The sequence below is a fragment of the Oncorhynchus mykiss genome, chromosome 3, assembly GCF_013265735.2.
Source record: "Oncorhynchus mykiss isolate Arlee chromosome 3, USDA_OmykA_1.1, whole genome shotgun sequence".
Taxonomy (NCBI): Eukaryota; Metazoa; Chordata; class Actinopteri; order Salmoniformes; family Salmonidae; genus Oncorhynchus; species Oncorhynchus mykiss.
Window position 1 is genome coordinate 2,084,855 of NC_048567.1, and position 28,000 is coordinate 2,112,854.

General features: G+C 43.6%; 1 protein-coding gene across 9 annotated transcripts in view; it reads left to right on the forward strand.

Moving 5' to 3' along the window:
* The window catches only part of LOC110513668 (histone deacetylase 9-B-like), a 113,628-nt gene that overhangs the window by 74,578 nt on the left and 11,050 nt on the right, over positions 1–28,000 (forward strand). For 6 of the 9 annotated variants that reach the window (XM_036965598.1, XM_036965601.1, XM_036965557.1 and 3 more), the window contains 6 exons: positions 4,811–5,046; positions 8,417–8,585; positions 11,879–12,011; positions 15,519–15,640; positions 25,968–26,099; positions 27,198–27,313. In XM_036965598.1, coding sequence (XP_036821493.1) covers positions 4,876–5,046; positions 8,417–8,585; positions 11,879–12,011; positions 15,519–15,640; positions 25,968–26,099; positions 27,198–27,313 — 843 coding nt within the window. In that variant the 5' untranslated portion in view covers positions 4,811–4,875. The remainder of the gene's footprint in view (positions 1–4,810; positions 5,047–8,416; positions 8,586–11,878; positions 12,012–15,518; positions 15,641–25,967; positions 26,100–27,197; positions 27,314–28,000) is intronic. The other 3 variants (XM_036965575.1, XM_036965567.1, XM_036965563.1) reach the window with 3 other exon arrangements.

Sequence of the window (28,000 nt, forward strand, 5' to 3'; positions counted from 1 at the left end):
TCCTCTCCTCTGGGGAAGAGAGATGGACTAGCCTTGTCCTCTATGGTGTAAATGAGAGGAGGAGAGATACAGTGACACAGTAACCTGGGTTTAACTATCCTCTCCTCTGGGGCAGAGAGATGGACTAGCCTTGTCCTCTATGGTGTAAATGAGAGGAGGAGAGATACAGGGACACAGTAACCTGGGTTTAACCATCCTCTCCTCTAGGGCAGAGAGATGGACTAGCCTTGTCCTCTATGGTGTAAATGAGAGGAGGAGAGATACAGGGACACAGTAACCTGGGTTTAACCATCCTCTCCTCTGGGGAAGAGAGATGGACTAGCCTTGTCCTCTATGGTGTAAATGAGAGGAGGAGAGATACAGTGACACAGTAACCTGGGTTAAACCATCCTCTCCTCTAGGGCAGAGAGATGGACTAGCCTTGTCCTCTATGGTGTAAATGAGAGGAGGACAGATACAGTGACACAGTAACCTGGGTTTAACCATCCTCTCCTCTAGGGCAGAGAGATGGACTAGCCTTGTCCTCTATGGTGTAAATGAGAGGAGGAGAGATACAGTGACACAGTAACCTGGGTTTAACCATCCTCTCCTCTAGGGCAGAGAGATGGACTAGCCTTGTCCTCTATGGTGTAAATGAGAGGAGGAGAGATACAGTGACACAGTAACCTGGGTTTAACCATCCTCTCGTCTGGGGCAGAGAGATGGACTAGCCTTGTCCTCTATGGTGTAAATGAGAGGAGGAGAGATACAGTGACACAGTAACCTGGGTTTAACCATCCTCTCGTCTGGGGCAGAGAGATGGACTAGCCTTGTCCTCTATGGTGTAAATGAGAGGAGGAGAGATACAGTGACACAGTAACCTGGGTTAAACCATCCTCTCCTCTGGGGCAGAGAGATGGACTAGCCTTGTCCTCTATGGTGTAAATGAGAGGAGGACAGATACAGTGACACAGTAACCTGGGTTTAACCATCCTCTCCTCTGGGGCAGAGAGATGGACTAGCCTTGTCCTCTATGGTGTAAATGAGAGGAGGAGAGATACAGTGACACAGTAACCTGGGTTTAACTATCCTCTCCTCTGGGGCAGAGAGATGGACTAGCCTTGTCCTCTATGGTGTAAATGAGAGGAGGAGAGATACAGTGACACAGTAACCTGGGTTTAACCATCCTCTCGTCTGGGGCAGAGAGATGGACTAGCCTTGTCCTCTATGGTGTAAATGAGAGGAGGAGAGATACAGTGACACAGTAACCTGGGTTTAACCATCCTCTCCTCTGGGGCAGAGAGATGGACTAGCCTTGTCCTCTATGGTGTAAATGAGAGGAGGAGAGATACAGTGACACAGTAACCTGGGTTAAACCATCCTCTCCTCTGGGGCAGAGAGATGGACTAGCCTTGTCCGCTATGGTGTAAATGAGAGGAGGAGAGATACAGTGACACAGTAACCTGGGTTTAACCATCCTCTCGTCTGGGGCAGAGAGATGGACTAGCCTTGTCCTCTATGGTGTAAATGAGAGGAGGAGAGATACAGTGACACAGTAACCTGGGTTTAACCATCCTCTCCTCTGGGGCAGAGAGATGGACTAGCCTTGTCCTCTATGGTGTAAATGAGAGGAGGAGAGATACAGTGACACAGTAACCTGGGTTTAACCATCCTCTCCTCTGGGGCAGAGAGATGGACTAGCCTTGTCCTCTATGGTGTAAATGAGAGGAGGAGAGATACAGTGACACAGTAACCTGGGTTAAACCATCCTCTCCTCTAGGGCAGAGAGATGGACTAGCCTTGTCCTCTATGGTGTAAATGAGAGGAGGAGAGATACAGTGACACAGTAACCTGGGTTAAACCATCCTCTCCTCTAGGGCAGAGAGATGGACTAGCCTTGTCCTCTATGGTGTAAATGAGAGGAGGAGAGATACAGTGACACAGTAACCTGGGTTAAACCATCCTCTCCTCTGGGGCAGAGAGATGGACTAGCCTTGTCCTCTATGGTGTAAATGAGAGGAGGAGAGATACAGTGACACAGTAACCTGGGTTTAACCATCCTCTCCTCTGGGGCAGAGAGATGGACTAGCCTTGTCCGCTATGGTGTAAATGAGAGGAGGAGAGATACAGTGACACAGTAACCTGGGTTTAACCATCCTCTCGTCTGGGGCAGAGAGAAAACATCTTGACAAACCAATTAGGATCTGGCAAATAATACTTGAATCAGTTGTAGAACCCATTGCCCTTTATGGTTGTGAGGTCTGGGGTCCGCTCACCAACCAAGAATTCACAAAATGGGCCAAACACCAAATTGAGACTCTCCATGCAGAATTCTGCAAAAATATATTTTGTGTACAACGTAAAACACCAAATAATGCATGCAGAGCAGAATTAGGCCGATACCCGCTAATTATCAAAATCCTGAAAAGAGCTGTTAAATTCCACAACCACCTTAAAGGAAGCGATTTCCAAACCTTCCATAGCAAAGCCATCACCTACAGAGAGATGAACCTGGAGAAGAGTCCCCTAAGAAAGCTGGTCCTGGGGCTCTGTTCACAAACACAAACACACCCCACAGAGCACCAGGACAGCAACACAATCATGAGAAAACTAAGGACCGCAGCACCAGGACAGCAACACAATCAAGAGAAAACAAAAAGATAATTACTTGACATATTGGAAAGAATTCACAAAAAAACTGAATAAACTAGAATGCTATTTGGCCCTAAACAGAGAGTACACAGTGGCAGAATACCTGACCACAGTAACTGACCCAAACTTAAGGAAAGCTTTGACTATGTACAGGCTCAGTGAGCATAGCCTTGCTATTGAGAAAGGCCGCCGTAGGCAGACCTGGCTCTCAAGAGAAGACAGGCTATGTGCTCACTGCCCAGAATATGAGGTGGAAACTGAGCTGCACTTCTTAACCTTCTGCCCAATGTATGACCATATTAGAGACATATTTCCCTCAGATTACACAGATACACAAAGCATTTGAAAACAAACCTAATTTTGATCAACTCCCATATTTATTGGTGAAATAACACAGTGTGCAACCACAGCAGCAAGATTTGTGACCTGCTGCCACAAGAAAAGGGAACCAGTGAAGAACAAACACCAATGTAAATTCATCCCATATTTATGTTTATTTATTGTCCCTTTTGTACTTGAACTATTTGCACATAATATGACATTTGTAATGTTTTTATTATTTTGGAACTTTTGGAGTGTAATGTTTACAGTTCATTTTTATTGTTTATTTCAAATGTGTTTATTATCTAATTCACTTGCTTCGGCAATGTTAACATATGATTTTCCCATGCCAATAAAGCCCTTAAATTGAATTGAATAGAGAGAGAGAGAGAGAGAGAGAGAGAGAGAGAGAGAGAGAGAGAGAGAGAGAGAAAGAGAGGCAAACCAAAACATTTGTATTTTTATTTTGTTAATATTTCAAACATTAAATTGTAAACCAGAGATGTGTTCTGGTTGATGATGCAGAGTGGAGGGAGTCAAGAGGGAGCACATCCCCTAAATGGATGCTTTATTTATTTATTTATGGAGCCGTGAACAGACAGGATTTTCATGTAAATACTTGAAATAACTACTGAGACATGTCGTGCCAAGGGTCCATTGAGTCTCTGTGCTGTTGCCCGAAGTGGGCTCCCTGAAGACTTGAAGGCTTTGTGTCAGGAAGTGATCTGCTGTTTGTTTATAGACACTGTAATATAATTGTGGCTTTTTGAGGATGACACGAGAAGAGGAGACGCAGGGAGGAGGAGAGGAGACGCAGGGAGGAGGAGAGGAGACGCAGGGAGGAGGAGAGGAGACGCAGGGAGGAGGAGAGACAGAGGCAGGGAGGAGAGGAGGCAGGGAGGAGAGGAGACGCAGGGAGGAGGAGAGACAGGGAGGAGAGGAGGCAGGGAGGAGAGGAGACGCAGGGAGGAGGAGAGGCAGGGAGGAGAGGAGGCAGGGAGGAGGAGAGGAGACGCAGGGAGGAGGAGAGACAGAGGCAGGGAGGAGGAGAGGAGACGCAGGGAGGAGGAGAGGAGACGCAGGGAGGAGGAGAGACAGAGGCAGGGAGGAGAGGAGGCAGGGAGGAGAGGAGACGCAGGGAGGAGGAGAGACAGGGAGGAGAGGAGGCAGGGAGGAGAGGAGACGCAGGGAGGAGGAGAGGCAGGGAGGAGAGGAGGCAGGGAGGAGGAGAGGAGACGCAGGGAGGAGGAGAGGAGACGCAGGGAGGAGGAGAGGAGACGCAGGGAGGAGGAGAGACAGAGGCAGGGAGGAGAGGAGGCAGGGAGGAGAGGAGACGCAGGGAGGAGGAGAGACAGAGGCAGGGAGGAGGAGAGGAGACGCAGGGAGGAGGAGAGGAGACGCAGGGAGGAGGAGAGGAGACGCAGGGAGGAGGAGAGACAGAGGCAGGGAGGAGGAGAGGAGACGCAGGGAGGAGGAGAGGAGGCAGGGAGGAGGAGAGGAGACGCAGGGAGGAGGAGAGGAGACGCAGGGAGGAGGAGAGACAGAGGCAGGGAGGAGAGGAGGCAGGGAGAAGTTCCTGTCTTTGGTTCCTGTCTCTCTCTCTCTTTTCTTTTGGCTCTGTGCCCATAAGCTGTCTTTCCCTTCGAAAGCTTCTCCTCTTTCCTCTGCTGAAAACACCATGCACTTTGTATTGGGACTCATGTAATGCAAAGCACAGTTTGTTCTCTGCAACAGGACTGTTAAGTAACGCAGAGTGGGAACTCACTAAGACTAATGTAGGCATGTTTATGAATATGAATATAATATAGGAAAATATTGTGCTCATAGTTCATATTCCCTCCCTCCCTCCCTCTCCCAGTGGACATTAAGCCAGAGGTACTTTTGGATCCCGTGTCTCCGTTGGACCTGCGTACAGACCTGAGGATGCTGGGGCCTGGCTCGGACCCGGGAATGTGGGAGCGTCAGTTGCAGCAGGAGCTGCTCCTCATCCAGAAACAGCAGCAGGTCCAGAAACAGCTGCTGATCAGCGAGTTCCAGAAGCAGCATGAGAATCTGACCCGCCAGCACCAGGCCCAGCTCCAGGAGCACCTCAAGGTCAGGACTACAACATCAACTACAGTATACTATAGCAACAGTAGTATAGTATAGCATAGCATAGTACAGTATAGTATAGCATAGTATAGCAACAATAGTATAGCATAGTTAGCAACAGTAGTATAGTATTGTATAGCAAAGAATAGTATAGTATAGAACCTGACACCAGGCCCAGCTCCATGAGTAAATCAAAGTCAGAACCCCTCACGGTTAAACAGAACAATAGTTTACAAACAGTAGTATAGCATAGTCAGAGTACAGTATAGAAATAGTATAGTATAGTAATAATATAGCCAAATATAGTAATAGTATAGTAATAATAGAGTATAGCATAGTAATAGCAGGATAGTATAGTAATAGTATAGTACTATTATAGTACTAATATAGTATAGTATAGCAATAGTACAGAAATAATATAGGAATCGTATGGCAATAGTATCGTGATAGTATATAAATAGTATAGTAACAGTATATAATTAGTATAGTAATAGTATAGCAATAGCGTAGTAGTAGTATAGTCATCGTATAGTGATATTAGCATGGCATAGTAATAGTATAGTAATATTAGCATGGTATAGTAATAGTATAGTAATATTAGCATGGTATAGTAATAGTATAGTAATATTAGCATGGTATAGTAATAGTATAGTAATATTAGCATGGTATAGTAATAGTATAGTAATATTAGCATGGTATAGTAATAGTATAGTAATATTAGCATGGTATAGTAATAGTATAGTAATATTAGCATGGTATAGTAATAGTATAGTCATATTAGTATAGTATCGTAATAGTACAGCATTGTATAGTAGCAGTATAGTGATATTAGCATAGTATAGTACTAGAATAGAAATAGTATAGTAATAGTTTAGCAATATTAGCATAGCATAGTAATAGTATAGAAATAGAATAGAAGTAGTATCGTATAGTAATATTATAGCAATAGTAATGTATAGTATGGTAGTAGTATACAGCAGTATAGTAATACTATTGCAATAGTGATAGTATGGTGTAGTAATATTGTAATAATAGTAATAGTATAGTATGGTAATAGTATAGTAATAGTAATATTAGCATGGTATAGTATAGAAATGTTATAGTAATAGCAATAATACTGTATAGTATAGTATAGAAATAGTATAGTATAGGGATAATATAGCATTACTATACTATTACAATAAGTAATAGTATAGTAATAATATAGCATAGTATAGTAATAGTAGGATAGTATAGTAATGCTATTGTAATAGTACAGTAATAATATAGTATGGCATAGTAATAGTATAGTAATAATACAGCATAGTATAGTAATACTATTGTAATAGTCCAGTAATAATATAGTATGGCATAGTAATAGTATAGACATAGTATAGTAATAGTATGGTAAAAGCATAGTAGTATTATAGTGATGGTATAGCACTGGTATAGTAATATTAGCATAGCATAGCATAGTAATACTATAGTGTGGTAATAGTATACTACAGCACTATAATAGTATAGTAGTAGCATAGTAGCAGTATAGTAATAGTAATATTATAGTATAGTAATATTAGTATGGTAATATTAGCATAGTAATATTATAGTAGTAGCAATAATATAGTATAGTTTAGTAATAGTAGCATAGTATACTATAGTAATAGTATAGTATTGTAATAGTGAATATATAGTAGTTCATAATTTTTGTGTGTGTGGTACGATATCTTTGATGCAAGGTTGCTAGAGCTATGCTAGGAGAAAAACAGTCACTGGAAACAATGCTTCAAGTGCATTCGGAAAGTTTTCAGACCCCTTCCCCTTTCCCACATTTTCTTACATTACAGCCTTATTCTAAAATGGATTAAATTAATTATCATCAATCTACACACAATACCCCATAATGACAAGGCTAAAACAGGTTAGCTTATTTACATAATTTATTTAACCAGGCAAGTCAGTTAAGAACAAATTCTTATTTTCAATGACGGCCTAATGGGTTAACTGCCTGTTCAGGGGCAGAGCGACAGATTTGTACCTTGTCAGCTCGGGGTTTGAACTTGCAACCTTCCGGTTACTAGTCCAATGCTCTAACCACTAGGCTACCCTGCCGCCCCATAAGTATTCAGACCTTCTGCTATGAGACTCGAAATTGAGCTCGGGTGCATCGTGTTTCCATTGATCATCCTTGAGGTGTTTCTACATCTTGATTTGAGTTCACCTGTGGTCATTTCAATTGATTGGACATGATTTGGAAAGGCACACACCTGTATATATAAAGGTCCCACAGTTGACAGTGCATGTCAGAACAAAAACCAAGCCATGGGGTCGAAGGAATTGTCCGTAGAGCTCCGAGACAGGATTGTGTTGAGGCACAGATCTGTAGCAGGATACCAAAAAATGTCTGCAGCATTGAAGGTCCCCAAGAACACAGTGGCCTCCATCATTCTTAAATGGAATTAAATGGAAGAAGTTTGGAACTAGGGCAGGGCGATATGGCCAAAACCTCATATCCCAATATAGGTCGTTTCATATCCCGATAATGATACATATCACGATATAGCACATTTTCTGTAAATTCAATGAATAAATAGTTTATATAAAATGACCACATGTAAATGCCTATTCCTTCTTTTTTGGTCTCATTCGTAGACTCTCTTCATACTGTCTCACAAGATTCTTGCGTAGGTGGTAAAAGAGGTTAGTGGTGTTTGAGCCTGTTGTCAGGACCGGCCTGTAGTATATTTTGCAGAGGACGGTTTTCTGGTCCATGTCAGACTTTTCATACCCAAACCGTCATTATACCCCATTATGGGGTATTGTGTATAGATTGATCAATTTTAGAATAAAGCTGTGACTTCAATATGATCTAGTTATTTTCAGTAAAGGTTTCCCCCTTTTTACCAGGACTACACTACACAGCACCTTCACCACTATAGTTTGTTACTCTATGGCTGGGGTCCATACTGTCTGACTGACTGATTGACTGGATCTCTCTCTCTCTCTCTCTCTCTCTCTCTCTCTCTCTCTCTCTCTCTCTCTCTCTCTGTGTATCTCACTCTCTCGCTCTCTCTGTATCTCTGTATCTCCCTCTCTCTCACTCTCTTGCTCTCTCTGTATCTCTGTATCTCTCTCTCTCTCTCTCCCCTCTCTCTGTATCTCCCTCTCTCTCACTCTCTTGCTCTCTCTGTATCTCTGTATCTCTCTCTCTCTCTCCCCCCTCTCTCTGTATCTCACTCTCTCGCTCTCTCTGTATCTCTGTATCTCTGTCTCTCTCTCTTTCTCTCTCTGTATCTCTGTATCTCTGTCTCTCTCTCTATCTCTGTATCTCTGTCTCTCTCTCTCTTTCTCTCTCTGTATCTCTCTCTCTCTTTCTCTCTCTCTCTCTGTGTGTTAGCTGCAACAGGAGCTGCAGGCCATGAAGCAGCAGCAGGAGCTGGTGGAGAAGGAGAGGAGGCAGCAGCTGCAGCAGCAGCAGAGCCAGCAGGAGAAGGAGCAGGAGAGACATCGCAGGGAGCAGCATGTCCTCTGTCTCAGCCTCAGGGGCAAGGAGCGCACCAGAGAGAGTAAGGGCTCACCACCGAGTCCACTCACCACAGCTAACTCTCTGCCCAATCACTGATAACTAACCTCCTCCCCAACTCAATTGATACTGCATATATAGATAGATAGAGGGCTCGTGAACGAGATTAACCGATAACTAACTGCTAGTTTACCAACCAAAACCTTGGAGGCAGCTAACTCACTGCCCAATCACCGATAACTAACTGCTAGTTTACCAACCAAAACCTTGGAGGCAGCTAACTCACCGTGTGTCATTGTGGCTCTTTTATCATAATGGTAATGATTGTAACAGTGCAAGGCTGTACACTGAGATGAACAACCAATGGGGAAACAAGAATTCTAATTTCCTGTAGTGACAAGTGATCATTAATGAGACACGAGCCAGGGCTGTAGTGTCTAGTGATGACTAATGAAACACTAGCCAAGGCTGTAGTGACTAATGAAACACTAGCCAAGGCTGTAGTGACTAGTGATGACTGATGAAACACTAGCCAAGGCTGTAGTGACTAGTGATGACTAATGAAACACTAGCCAAGGCTGTAGTGACTAGTGATGACTAATGAAACACTAGCCAAGGCTGTAGTGACTAGTGATGACTAATGAAACACTAGCCAAGGCTGTAGTGACTAGGGATGACTAATGAAACACTAGCCAAGGCTGTAGTGACTAATGAAACACTAGCCAAGGCTGTAGTGACTAGTGATGACTAATGAAACACTAGCCAAGGCTGTAGTGACTAGTGATGACTAATGAAACACTAGCCAAGGCTGTAGTGACTAGTGATGACTAATGAAACACTAGCCAAGGCTGTAGTGACTAGGGATGACTAATGAAACACTAGCCAAGGCTGTAGTGACTAGGGATGACTAATGAAACACTAGCCAAGGCTGTAGTGACTAGTGATGACTAATGAAACACTAGCCAAGGCTGTAGTGACTAGTGATGACTAATGAAACACTAACCAAGGCTGTAGTGACTAGTGATGACTAATGAAACACTAGCCAAGGCTGTAGTGACTAGTGATGACTAATGAAACACTAGCCAAGGCTGTAGTGACTAGTGATGACTAATAAAACACTAGCCAAGGCTGTAGTGACTAATGAAACACTAACCAAGGCTGTATTGACTAGTGATGACTAATGAAACACTAACCAAGGCTGTAGTGACTAGTGATGACTAATGAAACACTAGCCAAGGCTGTAGTGACTAGTGATGACTAATGAAACACTAGCCAAAGGCTGTAGTGACTAGTGATGACTAGTGAAACACTAGCCAAGGCTGTAGTGACTAATGAAACACTAACCAAGGCTGTAGTGACTAGTGATGACTAATGAAACACTAGCCTAGGCTGTAGTGACTAGTGATGACTAATGAAACACTAGCCAAGGCTGTAGTGACTAATGAAACACTAGCCAAGGATGTAGTGACTAGTGATGACTAATGAAACACTAGCCAAGGCTGTAGTGAGTAGTGATGACTAATGAAATACTAGCCAAGGCTGTAGTGACTAGTGATGACTAATGAAACACTAGCCAAGGCTGTAGGGACTAGTGATGACTGATGAAACACTAGCCAAGGCTGTTGTGACTAGTGATGACTGATGAAACACTAGCCAAGGATGTAGTGACTAGTGATGACTAATGAAACACTAACCAAGGCTGTAGTGACTAGTGATGACTAATGAAACACTAGCCAAGGCTGTTGTGACTAGTGATGACTGATGAAACACTAGCCAAGGCTGTAGTGACTAGTGATGACTAATGAAACACTAGCCAAGGCTGTTGTGACTAGTGATGACTAATGAAACACTAGCCAAGGCTGTAGTGACTAGTGATGACTAATGAAACACTAGCCAAGGCTGTAGTGACTAGTGATGACTAATGAAACACTAGCCAAGGCTGTTGTGACTAGTGATGACTAATGAAACACTAGCCAAGGCTGTAGTGACTAGTGATGACTAATGAAACACTAGCCAAGGCTGTAGTGACTAGTGATGACTAATGAAACACTAGCCAAGGCTGTGGTGACTAGTGATGACTAATGAAACACTAGCCAAGGCTGTAGTGACTAGTGATGACTAATGAAACACTAGTCAAGGCTGTCGTGACTAGTGATGACTAATGAAACACTAGCCAAGGCTGTAGTGACTAGTGATGACTAATGAAACACTAGCCAAGGCTGTAGTGACTAGTGATGACTAATGAAACACTAGCCAAGGCTGTAGTGACTAGTGATGACTAATGAAACACTAGCCAAGGCTGTAGTGACTAGTGATAACTAATGAAACACTAGCCAAGGCTGTGGTGACTAGTGATGACTAATGAAACACTAGCCAAGGCTGTAGTGACTAGTGATGACTAATGAAACACTAGCCAAGGCTGTAGTGACTAGTGATGACTAATGAAACACTAGCCAAGGCTGTAGTGACTAGTGATGACTAATGAAACACTAGCCAAGGCTGTAGTGACTAGTGATGACTAATGAAACACTAGCCAAGGCTGTGGCTTGGGCTTTATTGTTGCATGTTCTTCCCCCACTAGAGGGAGATGTTCCTACATTACATGTGGATCCACTCAGAAATATCAATTATATGAGAAATAAAATACATGATATTTGGTGTGCTAGTTATGGATATAGTCAAAAACTATACAATGTGAAATATTTCAGAGCAATACAATGTGTGGATGTGATGAAAACATACTATAGAATAGCTAAACCCAGTCTCTAACATTTCAATGCAACAATATGTGTGGATGTGATGAAATCTACTGTAGGAATACAGTGCTGTATAGATATACCTTTTGGTAAACTGTCTCTGCGTCCCCAATGGCACCCTATACCCTATATAGTGTGCTATTTTTTAAAAATATTTTTCATTTGACCTAAGTAGTGCACTACAAAGTGAATAGTGTGCCATAGGGGACACAGTATCTCTAAGTCTGTACCCCCTGAGCACCAGGGTGACCCCAATCCCGGTACCTCTCTGAGTCTGTACCCCCTGAGCCCCAGGGTGACCCCAATCCCTGTCTCTCTCTGAGTCTGTACCCCCTGAGCCCCAGGGTGACCCCAATCCCTGTCTCTCTCTGAGTCTGTACCCCCTGAGCCCCAGGGTGACCCCAATCCCGGTCCCCCTCTGAGTCTGTACCCCCTGAGCCCCAGGGTGACCCCAATCCCTGTCTCTCTCTGAGTCTGTACCCCCTGAGCCCCAGGGTGACCCCAATCCCGGTCTCTCTCTCTGAGTCTGTACCCCCTGAGCCCCAGGGTGACCCCAATCCCTGTCTCTCTCTGGCTGCTGGTCTCACAGGTGCTGTGGCCAGTAATGAGGTGAAGCAGAAACTCCAAGAGTTTCTGTTGAGTAAATCAAACAAGGACCTGTCTACTGCCGGAGCCACACACATGGTCATCCACCACCCCAAGCTCTGGTACACGTAAGTACACACTGTTGTGATTCTGTCTTGTAACTTCTTCCACTACCCACTGTTGTGATTCTTTCTAGTAACGTCTTCTACTACACACTGTTGTGATTCTGTCTAGTAACTTCTTCCACTACCCACTGTTGTGATTCAGTCTAGTAACTTCTTCCACTACCCACTGTTGTGATTCAGTCTAGTAACTTCTTCCACTACCCACTGTTGTGATTCTGTCTAGTAACTTCTTCCACTACCCATTGTTGTGATTCAGTCTAGTAACTTCTTCCACTACCCACTGTTGTGATTCAGTCTAGTAACTTCTTCCACTACCCACTGTTGTGATTCTGTCTAGTAACTTCTTCCACTACCCACTGTTGTGATTCTGTCTAGTAACTTCTTCCACTACCCACTGTTGTGATTATGTCTAGTAACTTCTTCTACTACACACTGTTGTGATTCTGTCTAGTAACTTCTTCTTCTACCCACTGTTGTGATTCTGTCTAGTAACTTCTTCCACTACCCACTGCTGTGATTCTGTCTAGTAACTTCTTCCACTACCCACTGTTGTGATTCAGTCTAGTAACGTCTTCCACTACCCACTGTTGTGATTCTGTCTAGTAACTTCTTCCACTACCCACTGTTGTGATTCTGTCTAGTAACTTCTTCCACTACCCACTGTTGTGATTCTGTCTAGTAACTTCTTCCACTACCCACTGTTGTGATTCTGTCTAGTAACTTCTTCTACTACACACTGTTGTGATTCTGTCTAGTAACTTCTTCCACTACCCACTGTTGTGATTCTGTCTAGTAACTTCTTCTACTACACACTGTTGTGATTATGTCTAGTAACTTCTTCCACTACCCACTGTTGTGATTCTGTCTAGTAACTTCTTCCACTACCCACTGTTGTGATTCTGTCTAGTAACTTCTTCCACTACCCACTGTTGTGATTCTTTCTAGTAACGTCTTCTACTACACACTGTTGTGATTCAGTCTAGTAACTTCTTCCACTACCCACTGTTGTGATTATGTCTAGTAACTTCTTCTACTACACACTGTTGTGATTCTGTCTAGTAACTTCTTCTTCTACCCACTGTTGTGATTCAGTCTAGTAACGTCTTCCACTACCCACTGTTGTGATTCTGTCTAGTAACTTCTTCCACTACCCACTGTTGTGATTCAGTCTAGTAACTTCTTCCACTACCCACTGTTGTGATTCTGTCTAGTAACTTCTTCCACTACCCACTGTTGTGATTCTGTCTAGTAACTTCTTCCACTACCCACTGTTGTGATTCTGTCTAGTAACTTCTTCCACTACCCATTGTTGTGATTCTGTCTAGTAACTTCTTCCACTACCCACTGTTGTGATTCAGTCTAGTAACTTCTTCCACTACCCACTGTTGTGATTCTGTCTAGTAACTTCTTCCACTACCCACTGTTGTGATTCTGTCTAGTAACTTCTTCCACTACCCACTGTTGTGATTCTGTCTAGTAACTTCTTCCACTACCCACTGTTGTGATTCTGTCTAGTAACGTCTTCTACTACACACTGTTGTGATTCTGTCTAGTAACTTCTTCCACTACCCACTGTTGTGATTCTGTCTAGTAACTTCTTCTACTACACACTGTTGTGATTCAGTCTAGTAACTTCTTCCACTACCCACTGTTGTGATTCAGTCTAGTAACTTCTTCCACTACCCACTGTTGTGATTCTGTCTAGTAACTTCTTCCACTACCCACTGTTGTGATTCAGTCTAGTAACTTCTTCCACTACCCACTGTTGTGATTCTGTCTAGTAACTTCTTCCACTACCCACTGTTGTGATTCTGTCTAGTAACGTCTTCTACTACACACTGTTGTGATTCTGTCTAGTAACTTCTTCCACTACCCACTGTTGTGATTCTGTCTAGTAACTTCTTCCACTACCCACTGTGATTCTGTCTAGTAACTTCTTCCACTACCCACTGTTGTGATTCAGTCTAGTAACTTCTTCCACTACCCACTGTTGTGATTCTGTCTAGTAACTTCTTCCACTACCCACTGTTGTGATTCTGTCTAGTAACTTCTTCCACTACCCACTGTTGTGATTCTGTCTAGTAACTTCTTCCACTACCCACTGTTGTGATTCTTTCTAGTAACTTATTCCACTACCCACTGTTGTGATTCTGTCTAGTAACTTCTTCCACTACCCATTGTTGTGATTCTGTCTAGTAACTTCTTCCACTACCCACTGTTGTGATTCTGTCTAGTAACTTCTTCCACTACCCACTGTTGTGATTCTGTCTAGTAACTTCTTCCACTACCCACTGTTGTGATTCTGTCTAGTAACTTCTTCTTCTACCCACTGTTGTGATTCAGTCTAGTAACTTCTTCCACTACCCATTGTTGTGATTCTGTCTAGTAACTTCTTCCACTACCCATTGTTGTGATTCTGTCTAGTAACTTCTTCTTCTACCCACTGTTGTGATTCTGTCTAGTAACTTCTTCCACTACCCACTGTTGTGATTCAGTCTAGTAACTTCTTCCACTACCCACTGTTGTGATTCTGTCTAGTAACTTCTTCCACTACCCACTGTTGTGATTCTGTCTAGTAACTTCTTCCACTACCCACTGTTGTGATTCTGTCTAGTAACTTCTTCCACTACCCACTGTTGTGATTCTGTCTAGTAACTTCTTCCACTACACACTGTTGTGATTCTGTCTAGTAACTTCTTCCACTACCCACTGTGATTCTGTCTAGTAACTTCTTCCACTACCCACTGTTGTGATTCTGTCTAGTAACTTCTTCTACTACACACTGTTGTGATTATGTCTAGTAACTTCTTCTACTACACACTGTTGTGATTCTTTCTAGTAACGTCTTCCACTACCCACTGTTGTGATTCTGTCTAGTAACTTCTTCCACTACCCACTGTTGTGATTCTTTCTAGTAACGTCTTCTACTACACACTGTTGTGATTCTTTCTAGTAACTTCTTCCACTACCCACTGTGATTCTGTCTAGTAACTTCTTCCACTACCCACTGTTGTGATTCAGTCTAGTAACTTCTTCCACTACCCACTGTGATTCTGTCTAGTAACTTCTTCCACTACCCACTGTTGTGATTCAGTCTAGTAACTTCTTCCACTACCCACTGTTGTGATTCAGTCTAGTAACTTCTTCCACTACACACTGTTGTGATTCTGTCTAGTAACTTCTTCCACTACCCACTGTTGTGATTCAGTCTAGTAACTTCTTCCACTACCCACTGTGATTATGTCTAGTAACTTCTTCCACTACCCACTGTTGTGATTCTGTCTAGTAACTTCTTCCACTACCCACTGTTGTGATTCTGTCTAGTAACTTCTTCCACTACTAGACAGTCTAAAGCAAGCACACCATTTTTATTCAGGAAAATGAACTTTTCTAGTTACTATTTATCATTCAAAATGATGTATATATATTCATATGTATCACTATTTGCACCTGGCAAGAAGAAATAAACCAAGATTTGTGACGTGTTGGCGCTGTGTGTTCTGTGTCCAGGTCCTCCCACCACACGTCTCTGGACCAGAGTTCTTCTCCCCTGGGAGGCATGTCTCCTGTCTGCCACTACACACTCCCCTCCCTTCAGGACGGACAGGACGACTTCCCACTGAGGAAAACAGGTACGGCCACACACACACGCACCCACACACACACATAATAGTATGAACTGCTTGGTGGTCACAGGTGATAATATTATGAACTGCTTGGTGGTCATAGATGATAATAGTATGAACTGTTTGGTGGTCATAGATGATAATAGTATGAACAGCTTGGCGGTCATAGATGATAATAGTATGAACTGCTAGGCGGTCATAGGTGATAATAGTATGAACAGCTTGGCGGTCATAGATGATAATAGTATGAACTGCTTGGCGGTCATAGGTGATAATAGTATGAGCTGCTTGGTGGTCATAGATGATAATAGTATGAACTGCTTGGCGGTCATAGATGATAATAGTATGAACAGCTTGGCGGTCATAGATGATAATAGTATGAACTGCTTGGCGGTCATAGATGATAATAGTATGAACTACTTTGCGGTCATAGATGATAATAGTATGAACTGCTTGGCGGTCATAGATGATAATAGCATGAACTGCTTGGCAGTCACAGGTGATAATATTATGAACTGCTTGGTGGTCATAGATTATAATAGTATGAACTGCTTGGCAGTCATAGGTGATAATAGTATGAACTGCTTGGTGGTCATAGGTGATAATAGTATGAACTGCTTGACGGTCATAGGTGATAATAGTATGAACTGCTTGGCGGCCATAGATGCTAATAGCATGAACTGCTTGGTGGTCATAGATGATAATAGTATGAACTGCTTGGCGGTCATAGATGATAATAGTATGAACAGCTTGGCGGTCATAGATGATAATAGTATGAACTGCTTGCTGATCCTAGATGATAATAGCATGAACTGCTTGGCGGTCATGGATGATAATAGCATGAACTGCTTGGCAGTCACAGGTGATAATATTATGAACTGATTGGTGGTCATAGATGATAATAGTATGAACTGCTTGGCGGTCATAGGTGATAATAGTATGAACTGCTTGGCGGTCATAGGTGATAATAGTATGAACTGCTTGGCGGTCATAGATGATAATAGTATGAACTGCTTGGCGGTCATAGATGATAATAGTATGAACTGCTTGGCGGTCATAGATGATAATAGTATGAACTGCTTTGGCGGTCATAGATGATAATAGTATGAACTGCTTGGCGGTCATAGATGATAATAGTATGAACTGCTTGGCGGTCATAGATGATAATAGTATGAACTGCTTTGGCGGTCATAGGTGATAATAATATGAACTTTCTGTTCAATAAAGGAAAGGTAAACATTAAAAAAGTTGGGACTGAACTCGTAAACGGCGACCATGTTCGGTACAACCACACGACCACGCACAACAGCATACACTCAACCACATACACCAGCATACACTCAACCACACACACCAGCATACACTCAACCACACACACCAGCATACACTCAACCACACACACCAGCATACATTCAACCACACACACCAGTATACACTCAACCACACACACCAGCATCAATTGACCAAACTCAACCACAATCAAACTATTTCTAACACTTCATTCCAAATGAACTGCAGGACATTCCAAAGTCCTTTATATCCTTCTATTCTCATTAGTGTTAGCATTAAGATACGTGTGGATAAATCCTTCAACAGACATCTTGTCCTCAACCAGTAGTGTGTGTCTGTCTGCAGGGTGGTACAATGACCTTCCATCAATGAGTTATTAATACAATGAATGTGCTGTGACCTCTGTCATCCCAGGGTTACCTCTGTGTATCCACACAGCATTTCCTGACCATACTGATGACCTGCTAATGACACCAGTTAGGCCTATTATGACCTTTGAACCTCCACCCCGCCCCCAAGGCCCCTCTCACCCCTCGTACCCCTTCAGGGGACCCCTTACTCAAATAATGGGGAGGGGTTACGAGGTAAGCCAGAGCAGTAATATCTATCAGAATCCTTCCCTCCTGTTTGACCTCTCCCAACACAGAGCCAGACGTGTGCAACCCCGACAGAACACGAACACACACTGTCGACAATATCATACAAAACCATTGCAATCTTTTTGTTGTTGTATTGTAAGTTGATGATGCTATATATTGTGTGTTATTTTCCTCACAAAGACATATGCTACAATACTGATCCCTAAGAACAATCTTTGGTTATTTATTGTGTTATTAGCGATAATACACAGACAAAAGGCAAGGCCTCACTGTTAGGGCTTCTCAGTTGAACAGTTAATGTACGACTTAAAGCACCTTTCATTTCTTCAGAGTTATGAGCTCCACTAACTCTTTTGAAAACACACAACTTGTCAGCAAAAGGCAGCTCAGGTTTGTTGGTTTAAAGCTGAGGATCTCTCTAGGGAACACTGTATAAATAAGAATTATACCTCCCTCTTGGTTTCGCTGCGCCACAAGCTAAAACGGTTCATGATTTTGCTGTGAGGTCACGGAAATGACATTACATTCTTTCCCTTTTGTGTCTCGTCAAATTACGACGGTAAACAATAATACCTGTTTAATGACTTTACCGCATGAGCTGGCATATTGTGTATAAACACACTTTAGGGATCAGGCTAGGGGAATTATAGTGCCAGTTTTTGTAGTACTTTGTAACATACATTTAAGCTAATTTGTAGTCATTGTGGAGACTTTGTGGTTAAAATAACAATTGGGGAAGCACATGAAAGACAATTGTGTTTATTGTGTCTCTCTTTGAAAAAACAATCCCGCACCAGGAAATACCTCCTCTCTCTCTGTCTGGTAACATACCTGTAAACCTAGGAGGTTAGGAGTGGCCTGCAAGTCCAAATAACCAGTTGCCAAAGTAAAATAATGTGCCTCGACCAAATAAAAGGTTTCCCAGAAATGATTTAGAATTTATCTTGCGAGGCAGACAGAGTCTTACCATCAATGCTTTAGCCTATGTTTACCTTTGACGCAAGCTGCAAAGAAACAGCACATTTATTAACACTAACAGAACTCTGCTTGCCTTATTCTTCGCAGGACAAAATTCTAATAATCCCTATGATCTTCCTTTTGGATTATCTTGAAATAATCTCTGTTTCTCTGAGTAATTCTTATGCATTGATAAAAGCCCCTTAATAAAAACATTTCCTTTGGATTCTAGAATCTATATGTGGTCATTTTCTGTGCGAGCCCCACCCCCCCCATTTCCTGTCCGTCTTCATTAAAGTCCTCTGAGAGATTGGCATGCAAACACACAAAGGTAGTGTTGTTCCTGGACACGTTGTCCGTCATCGATAGCTGACACTCTGACAGGCAGGTGTCACTGCGTTAAGAGGACTGTTGCCGGGCAGAATGAAGTAAGACACCACTGTTTGTTTAAGCAAAAACAGCCTTCTGAAAACAAAGTGGAGAAGACTTTACAGGTCTGGGTTGAGTCGCAAATGGCAGCCTATTCCCTATATAGTGTACTACTTTTGACCAGGCCCCAGAGGATTCTGGTCAAAAGTAGTGCACTATATATGCACTATATAGGGAATAGGGTGCCATTTGGGACACAGTCTGGGGGTTTGACTTCCTCGTTTTATAGCTTGGCTGGCCGTGGGGTCCAACACCTTCTTTTTTTTGTGGGGGTGGGGGGTGGGGGGGGGTGGGGTGTTGCAGTTGTTGTGGGGAAACTGTACCATTTTAGCACTTTTATGATTTGCTTTGAAGCTAGCCACTTAGCCAATTATCCTATGCCATACCTGCCCTGCTGCCTGATGTCTCTGCTGGATAAGTCAAGAGCTACTGTACTGGTTAAATTAACAATAGTAACTTTTTTAGTTCTGTCGTTTTTTTGTTTCTACAGCCACATGCCCTTGAAAGCCACAGAACCTTTGCCTTGGTTTGGACGATTTGAAAAGGATCAAACACGCATCATTTGACAGGCTATGAAATATGAATTGTTGTTGTTGATGCATTCTAAGAGACTAAGAGTCCCCCTAGCCAGCCTCCTGGCCTTGTCTTGGTCCGACAGCCTAACGGAGAAGGCATCACACTGAGAGCAGAGTTAACATTGAGATGGAGTGGAGACAGGCATCACACTGACAGCAGAGTTAACATTGAGATGGAGTGGAGACAGGCAGAGTTAACATTGAGATGTAGTGGAGACAGGCATCACACTGACAGCAGAGTTAACATTGAGATGGAGAGGAGACAGGCATCACACTGACAGCAGAGTTAACATTGAGATGGAGTGGAGACAGGCATCACACTGCCAGCAGAGTTAACATTGAGATGTAGTGGAGACAGGCATCACACTAACAGCAGAGTTAACATTGAGATGGAGAGGAGACAGGCATCACACTGACAGCAGAGTTAACATTGAGATGGAGTGGAGACAGGCATCACACTGCCAGCAGAGTTAACATTGAGATGTAGTGGAGACAGGCATCACACTAACAGCAGAGTTAACATTGAGATGGAGAGGAGACAGGCATCACACTGACAGCAGAGTTAACATTAGATGGAGTGGAGACAGGCATCACACTGACAGAGTTAACATTGAGATGTAGTGGAGACAGGCATCACACTGACAGCAGAGTTAACATTGAGACGAGGTGGAGACAGGCAGAGTTAACATTGAGATGGAGTGGAGACAGGCAGAGTTAACATTGAGATGTAGTGGAGACAGGCATCACACTGACAGTGGAGTTAACATTGAGATGTAGTGGAAACAGGCAGAGTTAACATTGAAATGTAGTGGAGACAGGCAGAGTTAACATTGAGATGTAGTGGAGACAGGCATCACACTGACAGCAGAGTTAACATTGAGATGTAGTGGAGACAGGCATCACACTGACAGCAGAGTTAACATTGAGATGTAGTGGAGACAGGCATCACACTGACAGCATAGTTAACATTGAGATGGAGAGGAGACAGGCATCACACTAACAGCAGAGTTAACATTGAGATGGAGTGGAGACAGGCATCACACTGAGAGCAGAGTTAACATTGAGATGGAGTGGAGACAGGCATCACACTGACAGCAGAGTTAACATTGAGATGGAGTGGAGACAGGCAGAGTTAACATTGAGATGTAGTGGAGACAGGCATCACACTGACAGCAGAGTTAACATTGAGATGGAGAGGAGACAGGCATCACACTGACAGCAGAGTTAACATTGAGATGGAGTGGAGACAGGCATCACACTGCCAGCAGAGTTAACATTGAGATGTAGTGGAGACAGGCATCACACTAACAGCAGAGTTAACATTGAGATGGAGAGGAGACAGGCATCACACTGACAGCAGAGTTAACATTGAGATGGAGTGGAGACAGGCATCACACTGCCAGCAGAGTTAACATTGAGATGTAGTGGAGACAGGCATCACACTAACAGCAGAGTTAACATTGAGATGGAGAGGAGACAGGCATCACACTGACAGCAGAGTTAACATTGAGATGGAGTGGAGACAGGCATCACACTGACAGCAGAGTTAACATTTAGATGAGGTGGAGACAGGCAGAGTTAACATTGAGATGGAGTGGAGACAGGCAGAGTTAACATTGAGATGGAGAGGAGACAGGCAGAGTTAACATTGAGATGTAGTGGAGACAGGCATCACACTGACAGTGGAGTTAACATTGAGATGTAGTGGAGACAGGCATCACACTGACAGCAGAGTTAACATTGAGATGTAGTGGAGACAGGCAGAGTTAACATTGAGATGTAGTGGAGACAGGAAGAGTTAACATTGAGATGTAGTGGAGACAGGCATCATACTGACAGCAGAGTTAACATTGAGATGTAGTGGAGACAGGCATCACACTGACAGCAGAGTTAACATTGAGATGTAGTGGAGACAGGCAGAGTTAACATTGAAATGTAGTGGAGACAGGCAGAGTTAACATTGAGATGTAGTGGAGACAGGCATCATACTGACAGCAGAGTTAACATTGAGATGTAGTGGAGACAGGCATCACACTGACAGCAGAGTTAACATTGAGATGTAGTGGAGACAGGCATCACACTGACAGCAGAGTTAACATTGAAATGTAGTGGAGACAGGCAGAGTTAACATTGAGATCTAGTGGAGACAGGCATCACACTGACAGCAGAGTTAACATTGAGATGTAGTGGAGACAGGCATCACACTGACAGCAGAGTTAACATTGAGATGTAGTGGAGACAGGCATCACACATTCAGCCTCCACCAACCTCCTACCCAGGACTTTCTACTGTAATAACCTGGTTGTTGTATGGACATGTTAAACCCATCGTGGCTCATTCATATTGCCACCTGTTTTAGTTGGGTGATGTGTTCTTGGCACTTTGCCAGTTATCCAATGAAGTAGCCCAGGTGTTTGTATCAACGTGAGAGCTGTGTTAGTTAGAGATGTCTGCTGCCAGCTTCTCTTCCTGTTGCGTCGTAGGCAGGTAACGCTACCACTGGTTTTTCCACAGAGACTAATGAGATGCATCCTAAATGGTACCCTTTGCCTTAAAAACAGTAGTGCACTATATAGGGAATAGGGTGCTATTTGGAACACAAACACGGTGACAAAGTCTGTCCGTTTCCCACTTCGCCGCTGTCTGGCGTTCCCGTGGCGACGGAGCGCTTGGTGGCAGCGAACGGAGCAGTGCTAAAAATAGAAAGCAATCAGGGCAGCGGGGCATGAAGAGGATTCATGAAGACTCCCTGCAGCCCTTTCTCTCCCTGTCTCGCTCTCTCTCTCGCTCTTCCTCTCTTTCAGTACCCCTCACTCACAGGACGGATGGCTGATAGACAGGGAAAGAGAGGGGCTGGTGCTGCTGTATTTGACAGGACTCTCAAAATAGAAGCATCTGGCCCTGTCAACTCCCCCCTAACGCTCGTGTTCTCGTCTCCCCTCGTCTCCCTTGTGCAACATCACGTCGTATGGTCACATCACAAAAACAACCCTTCTCAATAATTGATCTCAAGGAAAGGATAAATAATTGAAACAACATGGTGTTTAGTTATTGTATAATACTGAGATGGCCGTTTATGTAACTGTGTTCCATCCTCCTCCTACAGCACTAGTAGGTTGACCTCTGTGTTGATCTGGATCCTCCTCCTACAGCACTAGTAGGTTGACCTCTGTGTTGATCTGGATCCTCCTCCTACAGCACTATTAGGTTGACCTCTGTGTTGATCTGGATCCTCCTCCTACAGCACTAGTAGGTTGACCTCTGTGTTGATCTGGATCCTCCTCCTACAGCACTAGTAGGTTGACCTCTGTGTTGATCTGGATCCTCCTCCTACAGCACTAGTAGGTTGACCTCTGTGTTGATCTGGATCCTCCTCCTACAGCACTAGTAGGTTGACCTCTGTGTTGACCTGGATCCTCCTCCTACAGCACTAGTAGGTTGACCTCTGTGTTGACCTGGATCATCCTCCTACAGCACTAGTAGGTTGACCTCTGTGTTGATCTGTATGTCAGTAGTGTTAAAGTGTGAGTGGAGGGGATTCCAGGGCTGTAGGGAGTGAGAGAGAGAGAGAGAGGGGGGGGGGCATAGGGAGACATTATTAGCGCCCATAGGGCTCTGGTCAAAAGTAGTGAACTAAATAAGCAATAGGGTGTCATTTGGGGTGAGTTGAGCTAGGCTGAGCTGGCCTACTGACTGACTCCTCCTCAGGGCTTGACAGGATCATCCTCATCATCACCGCCACGCCTCAACAACACTCAGACACAACAACAACCCTTCATATATCAACACACTCAGTGGCAGTCTGTACTGTGTGATGCTAGATAGATATTTGACTGAAATATTACAGTTTTTTTCCCAATAGATTTCTGTATATACCAATGATGTTGCTTTTGCTGCTGGTGATTCTCTGATCCACCTCTACGCAGACGACACCATTCTGTATACATCTGGCCCTTCAACTGCTCTTAAACACAAGTCAAACTAAATGCATGCTTTTCAACCGTTCGCTGCCCGCACCCTCCCGCCCGACTAGCATCACTACTCTGTACGGTTCTGACTTAGAATATGTGGACAACTACAAATACCTAGGTGTCTGGTTAGACTGTAAACTCTCCTTCCAGACTCACATTAAGAATCTCCAATCCAAAATTAAATCTAGAATCGGCTTCCTATTTTGCAACAAAGCCTCCTTCACTCATGCCGCCAAACATACCCTCGTAAAACTGACTATCCTACTGATCCTTGGCTTTGGCGATGTCTTTTCCAAAATAGCCTCCGACACTCTACTCAGCAAACTGGATGTAGTCTATCATAGTGCCATCTGTTTTGTCACCAAAGCCCCATATACTACTCACCATTGTGACCTGTATGCTCTCGTTGGATGGCCCTCACTACATATCCGTCGCCAAACCCACTGGCTCCAGGTCATCTATAAGTCTTTGCTAGGTAAAGCCCCTCCTTATCTCAGCTCACTGGTCACCATAGCAACACCCACCCGTAGCATGCGCTCCAGCAGGTATATTTCACTGGTCACCATAGCAACACCCACCCGTAGCATGCGCTCCAGCAGGTATATTTCACTGGTCACCATAGCAACACCCACCCGTAGCATGCGCTCCAGCAGGTATATCTCACTGGTCACCCCCAAAGCCAACACTTCCTTTGGCCGCCTTTCCTTCCAGTTCTCTGCTGCCAATGACTGGAACAAATTGCAAAAATCACTGAAGCTGGAGTCTTATATCTCCCTCTCTAACTTTAAGCATCAGCTGTCAGAGCAGCTTACCAATCACTGTACCTGTACACAGCCAATCTGTAAATAGCACAACCGACTACCTCATCCCCATATTATTACTTACCCTCTTGCTCTTATGCACCCCAGTATCTCTACTTGCACATAATTTGCACATCTATCACTCCAGTATTAATGTTAAATTGTAATTATTTTCGCCACTAGAGCCTATTTATTGCCTACCTCCCTACTCTTCTACATTTCCAAACACTGTACATACATTTTTCTATTTTTCTTTTCTTTTGTGTTATTGGCTGTATGTTTGTTTATGTGTAACTCTGTGTTGTTGTCTGTTCACACTGCTTTGCTTTATCTTGGCCAGGTTGTAAATGAGAACTTGTTCTCAACTGGCCTACCTGGTTGAATAAAGGTGTTCTCAACTGGCCTACCTGGTTAAATAAAGGTGAAATAAATAAATAAATAGTAGGAGCTGATCATTTGGCTTGGTTCCATGTTATTTGTCCATGTGTCCTACTCCTTGGTATCAGTCCAGTAGTCACTCTCTCAACTTCACTCTGTCACTACTTGACTTTCTTCATATTCCTGTCAAACAGAGGCTGTCCATTAGGACTTCATCTAAAAGTGGGTCTGGATTCATTTAGCCTGGGACGTGTTTGTCCAGTGACATGGGAGTGTGTGTTTGTGTGTTTGTGTGTGTGTGTGTGTGTGTGTGTGTGTGTGTGTGTGTGTGTGTGTGTGTGTGTGTGTGTGTGTGTGTGTGTGTGTGTGTGTGTGTATGTGTGTGTGTGTGTGGTGTGTGTGTTGTGTGTGTGTGTGTGGTGTGTGTGTTGTGTGTGTGTGTGTGTGTGTGTGTGTGTGTGTGTGTGTGTGTGTGTGTGTGTGTGGGGTGGTATCTCTGGTTTGCATTAGGAATGTGGAGATGGTGTGAGGAACGTATCTGAAACATCTGCCATGCGTTTGTGTTAGTTTAACTGCTGCTACTGTATCAGGCTGTGGTCACCAGGGCAGCAGGTAGCGACCACTTCACTTAGAGAGACCCTGTGTGTTGCTCAACCTAATTTAGACCAGATGAGGTGGAAATGGGCCCAATCTTGACTCATTGCATCTCCTCAAACAGCTCAGAATCTTCTCTCTGAAATGAAATGGTGTCATTTGGTTGAAGAGAAACCACCAGAACTGTGTCTATACTTCTTCTTACAGGTTTAAATGTATTAAAACTTTGACAGGACCACTATTCTGACCTTGCTGAGTTGTTCCTCATTTTTAGGATTGTGTTTAAAGATATGGAGGTATGTGTCATTCTGTCCTGGTCGGGTCTACAATATATCAAAACCATCTTTGGAATCCTGTCAGGCGTGAGCTACAGTCCCTCCCACTGGTAAACATTTCTTTGAGGGAACTCAAGCTGATTGGTGGCTGGCTGTCTTCTGTTAGTGACAGTGGCCACCAACATCAACCACTACAGGCATATAAATAGATCTAGTACATGGAGTATGAACTATGCTGAACCATAGTCTCTCTCTCCCCCTCCAGCCTCGTCTTACGAAACCACTCTCTCTCACTCTCTCTCTCTCTCTCTCTCTCTCTCTCTCCCCCCCCCTCTCTCTCTCCCTCTCCCCTTCTTTCTCTCCCTCTCTCCCCCTCTCCCTCTCTCTCTCTCTCTCTCTGTCCTCCTCTAGCCTGAGTCTTACTAAACCATCCCCTCTCTCCCTCCTCTCTCTGTCCTCCTCCAGCCTCAGAGCCCAACCTGAAGGTGAAGTCTAGACTGAAGCAGAAGGTAGCAGAGAGGAGGAGTAGTCCACTGCTGAAGAGGAAAGACAGCAACGTCATGACCCCCTACAAGAAGAGGGCCCTAGAAATGATGGGTATGATTGTTGTTGACACATATTGTGTAATGTATAACTCTACAGCCACTAACATTATCTCTGTCCTCTCTATAGCCAATAACATTATCTCTGTCCCCTTCACAAACTCTACAGCCACTAACATTATCTCTGTCCTCTCTATAGCCAATAACATTATCTCTGTCCCCTTCACAAACTCTACAGCCACTAACATTATCTCTGTCCTCTCTATAGCCAATAACATTATCTCTGTCCCCTTCACAAACTCTACAGCCACTAACATTATCTCTGTCCTCTCTATAGCCAATAACATTATATCTGTCCCCTTCACAAACTCTACAGCCACTAATATTATCTCTGTCCTCTCTATAGCCAATAACATTATCTCTGTCCCCTTCACAAACTCTACAGCCACTAATATTATCTCTGTCCTCTCTATAGCCAATAACAATCTATATCTCTGTCCCCTTCACAGACTCTACAGCCACTAATATTATCTCTGTCCTCTCTATAGCCAATAACAGTATCTCTGTCCCCTTCACAAACTCTACAGCCACTAACATTATCTCTGTCCTCTCTATAGCCAATAACAATCTATATCTCTGTCCCCTTCACAAACTCTACAGCCACTAATATTATCTCTGTCCTCTCTATAGCCAATAACAATCTATATCTCTGTCCCCTTCACAAACTCTACAGCCACTAATATGATCTCTGTACTCTTCACAGACGCTACAATCATTAACATTATCTCTGTCCTCTTCACAGACTCTACAGCCACTAACATTATCTCTGTCCCCTTCACAGACTCTACAGCCACTAACATTATCTCTGTCCTTTTCACAGACTCTACAGTCACTAACATTATCTCTGTCCTTTTCACAGACTCTACAGTCACTAACATTATCTCTGTCCTCTTCACAGACTCTATAGCCACTAACATTATCTCTGTCCTCTTCACAGACTCTACAGTCACTAACATTATCTCTGTCCTCTTCACAGACTCTACAGCCACTAACATTATCTCTGTCCTCTTCACAGACTCTACAGCCACTAACATTATCTCTGTCCTTTTCACAGACTCTACAGTCACTAACATTATCTCTGTCCTCTTCACAGACTCTACAGCCACTAACAGTGCCCCAGGCTCAGGACCCAGCTCTCCCATCGGAGCCTCCAGCGCCCTGGGGGCCGAGAACGGGCCCTCCTCTCTCCCCACCACCACAAAAACCGAGGTACGAACCCAGAACATCAATCAATCCATTTTATTTTATAAAGCCCTTTTTACATCAGCAGTTGTCACAAAGTGCTTCACAGTGACCCGGCTTAAACCCCAAGGAGCAACCAAAGCAAAAGCTAAAGAACAGTAGCCAGACCGCTCGTATTTATCCTCTACACACTACGGTGACTTTTAATTGATTCAAGTGGATTCAAGATAAATAATCTGAATCGTGAAAATCTAACTTCTTAAGTCATGTCTCACACGGGGTGTCTGTCTGCCTGCCTGCCTGTGTATGTGTGTGTGTGTGTGTGTGTGTCTGTGTGTGTGTGTGTGCAGCTATGAAAACAGCCAGTTGTCCCTGCCGTCTGTCTCTAAGCGTTCAGTCTGTTACAGTCCAGTAGAAATGACTCCCCACACTGAGGGTAAAGAGACACAGCTCTCCCATAATGTCCACATACGTAATACACACCTGCTTTACTTCTTTCTTTCTACTTACTATTTATTTTACTTTTTCTTCTTATGTCTTATTTTTCATAAAGGGTGAAATGCAAAGCGTTTGCATATCCATGGCATGAACTCTTATGGTGAGGCAATATTGGCAGCAACATTTTTGTTGCAATTCAATCTCTATAAATTCTCAGGGCAGAAAGCATCTTGGATCCCTGTGTGTTTCCCTATGGTTTTGTGGTTAAAAATGCCT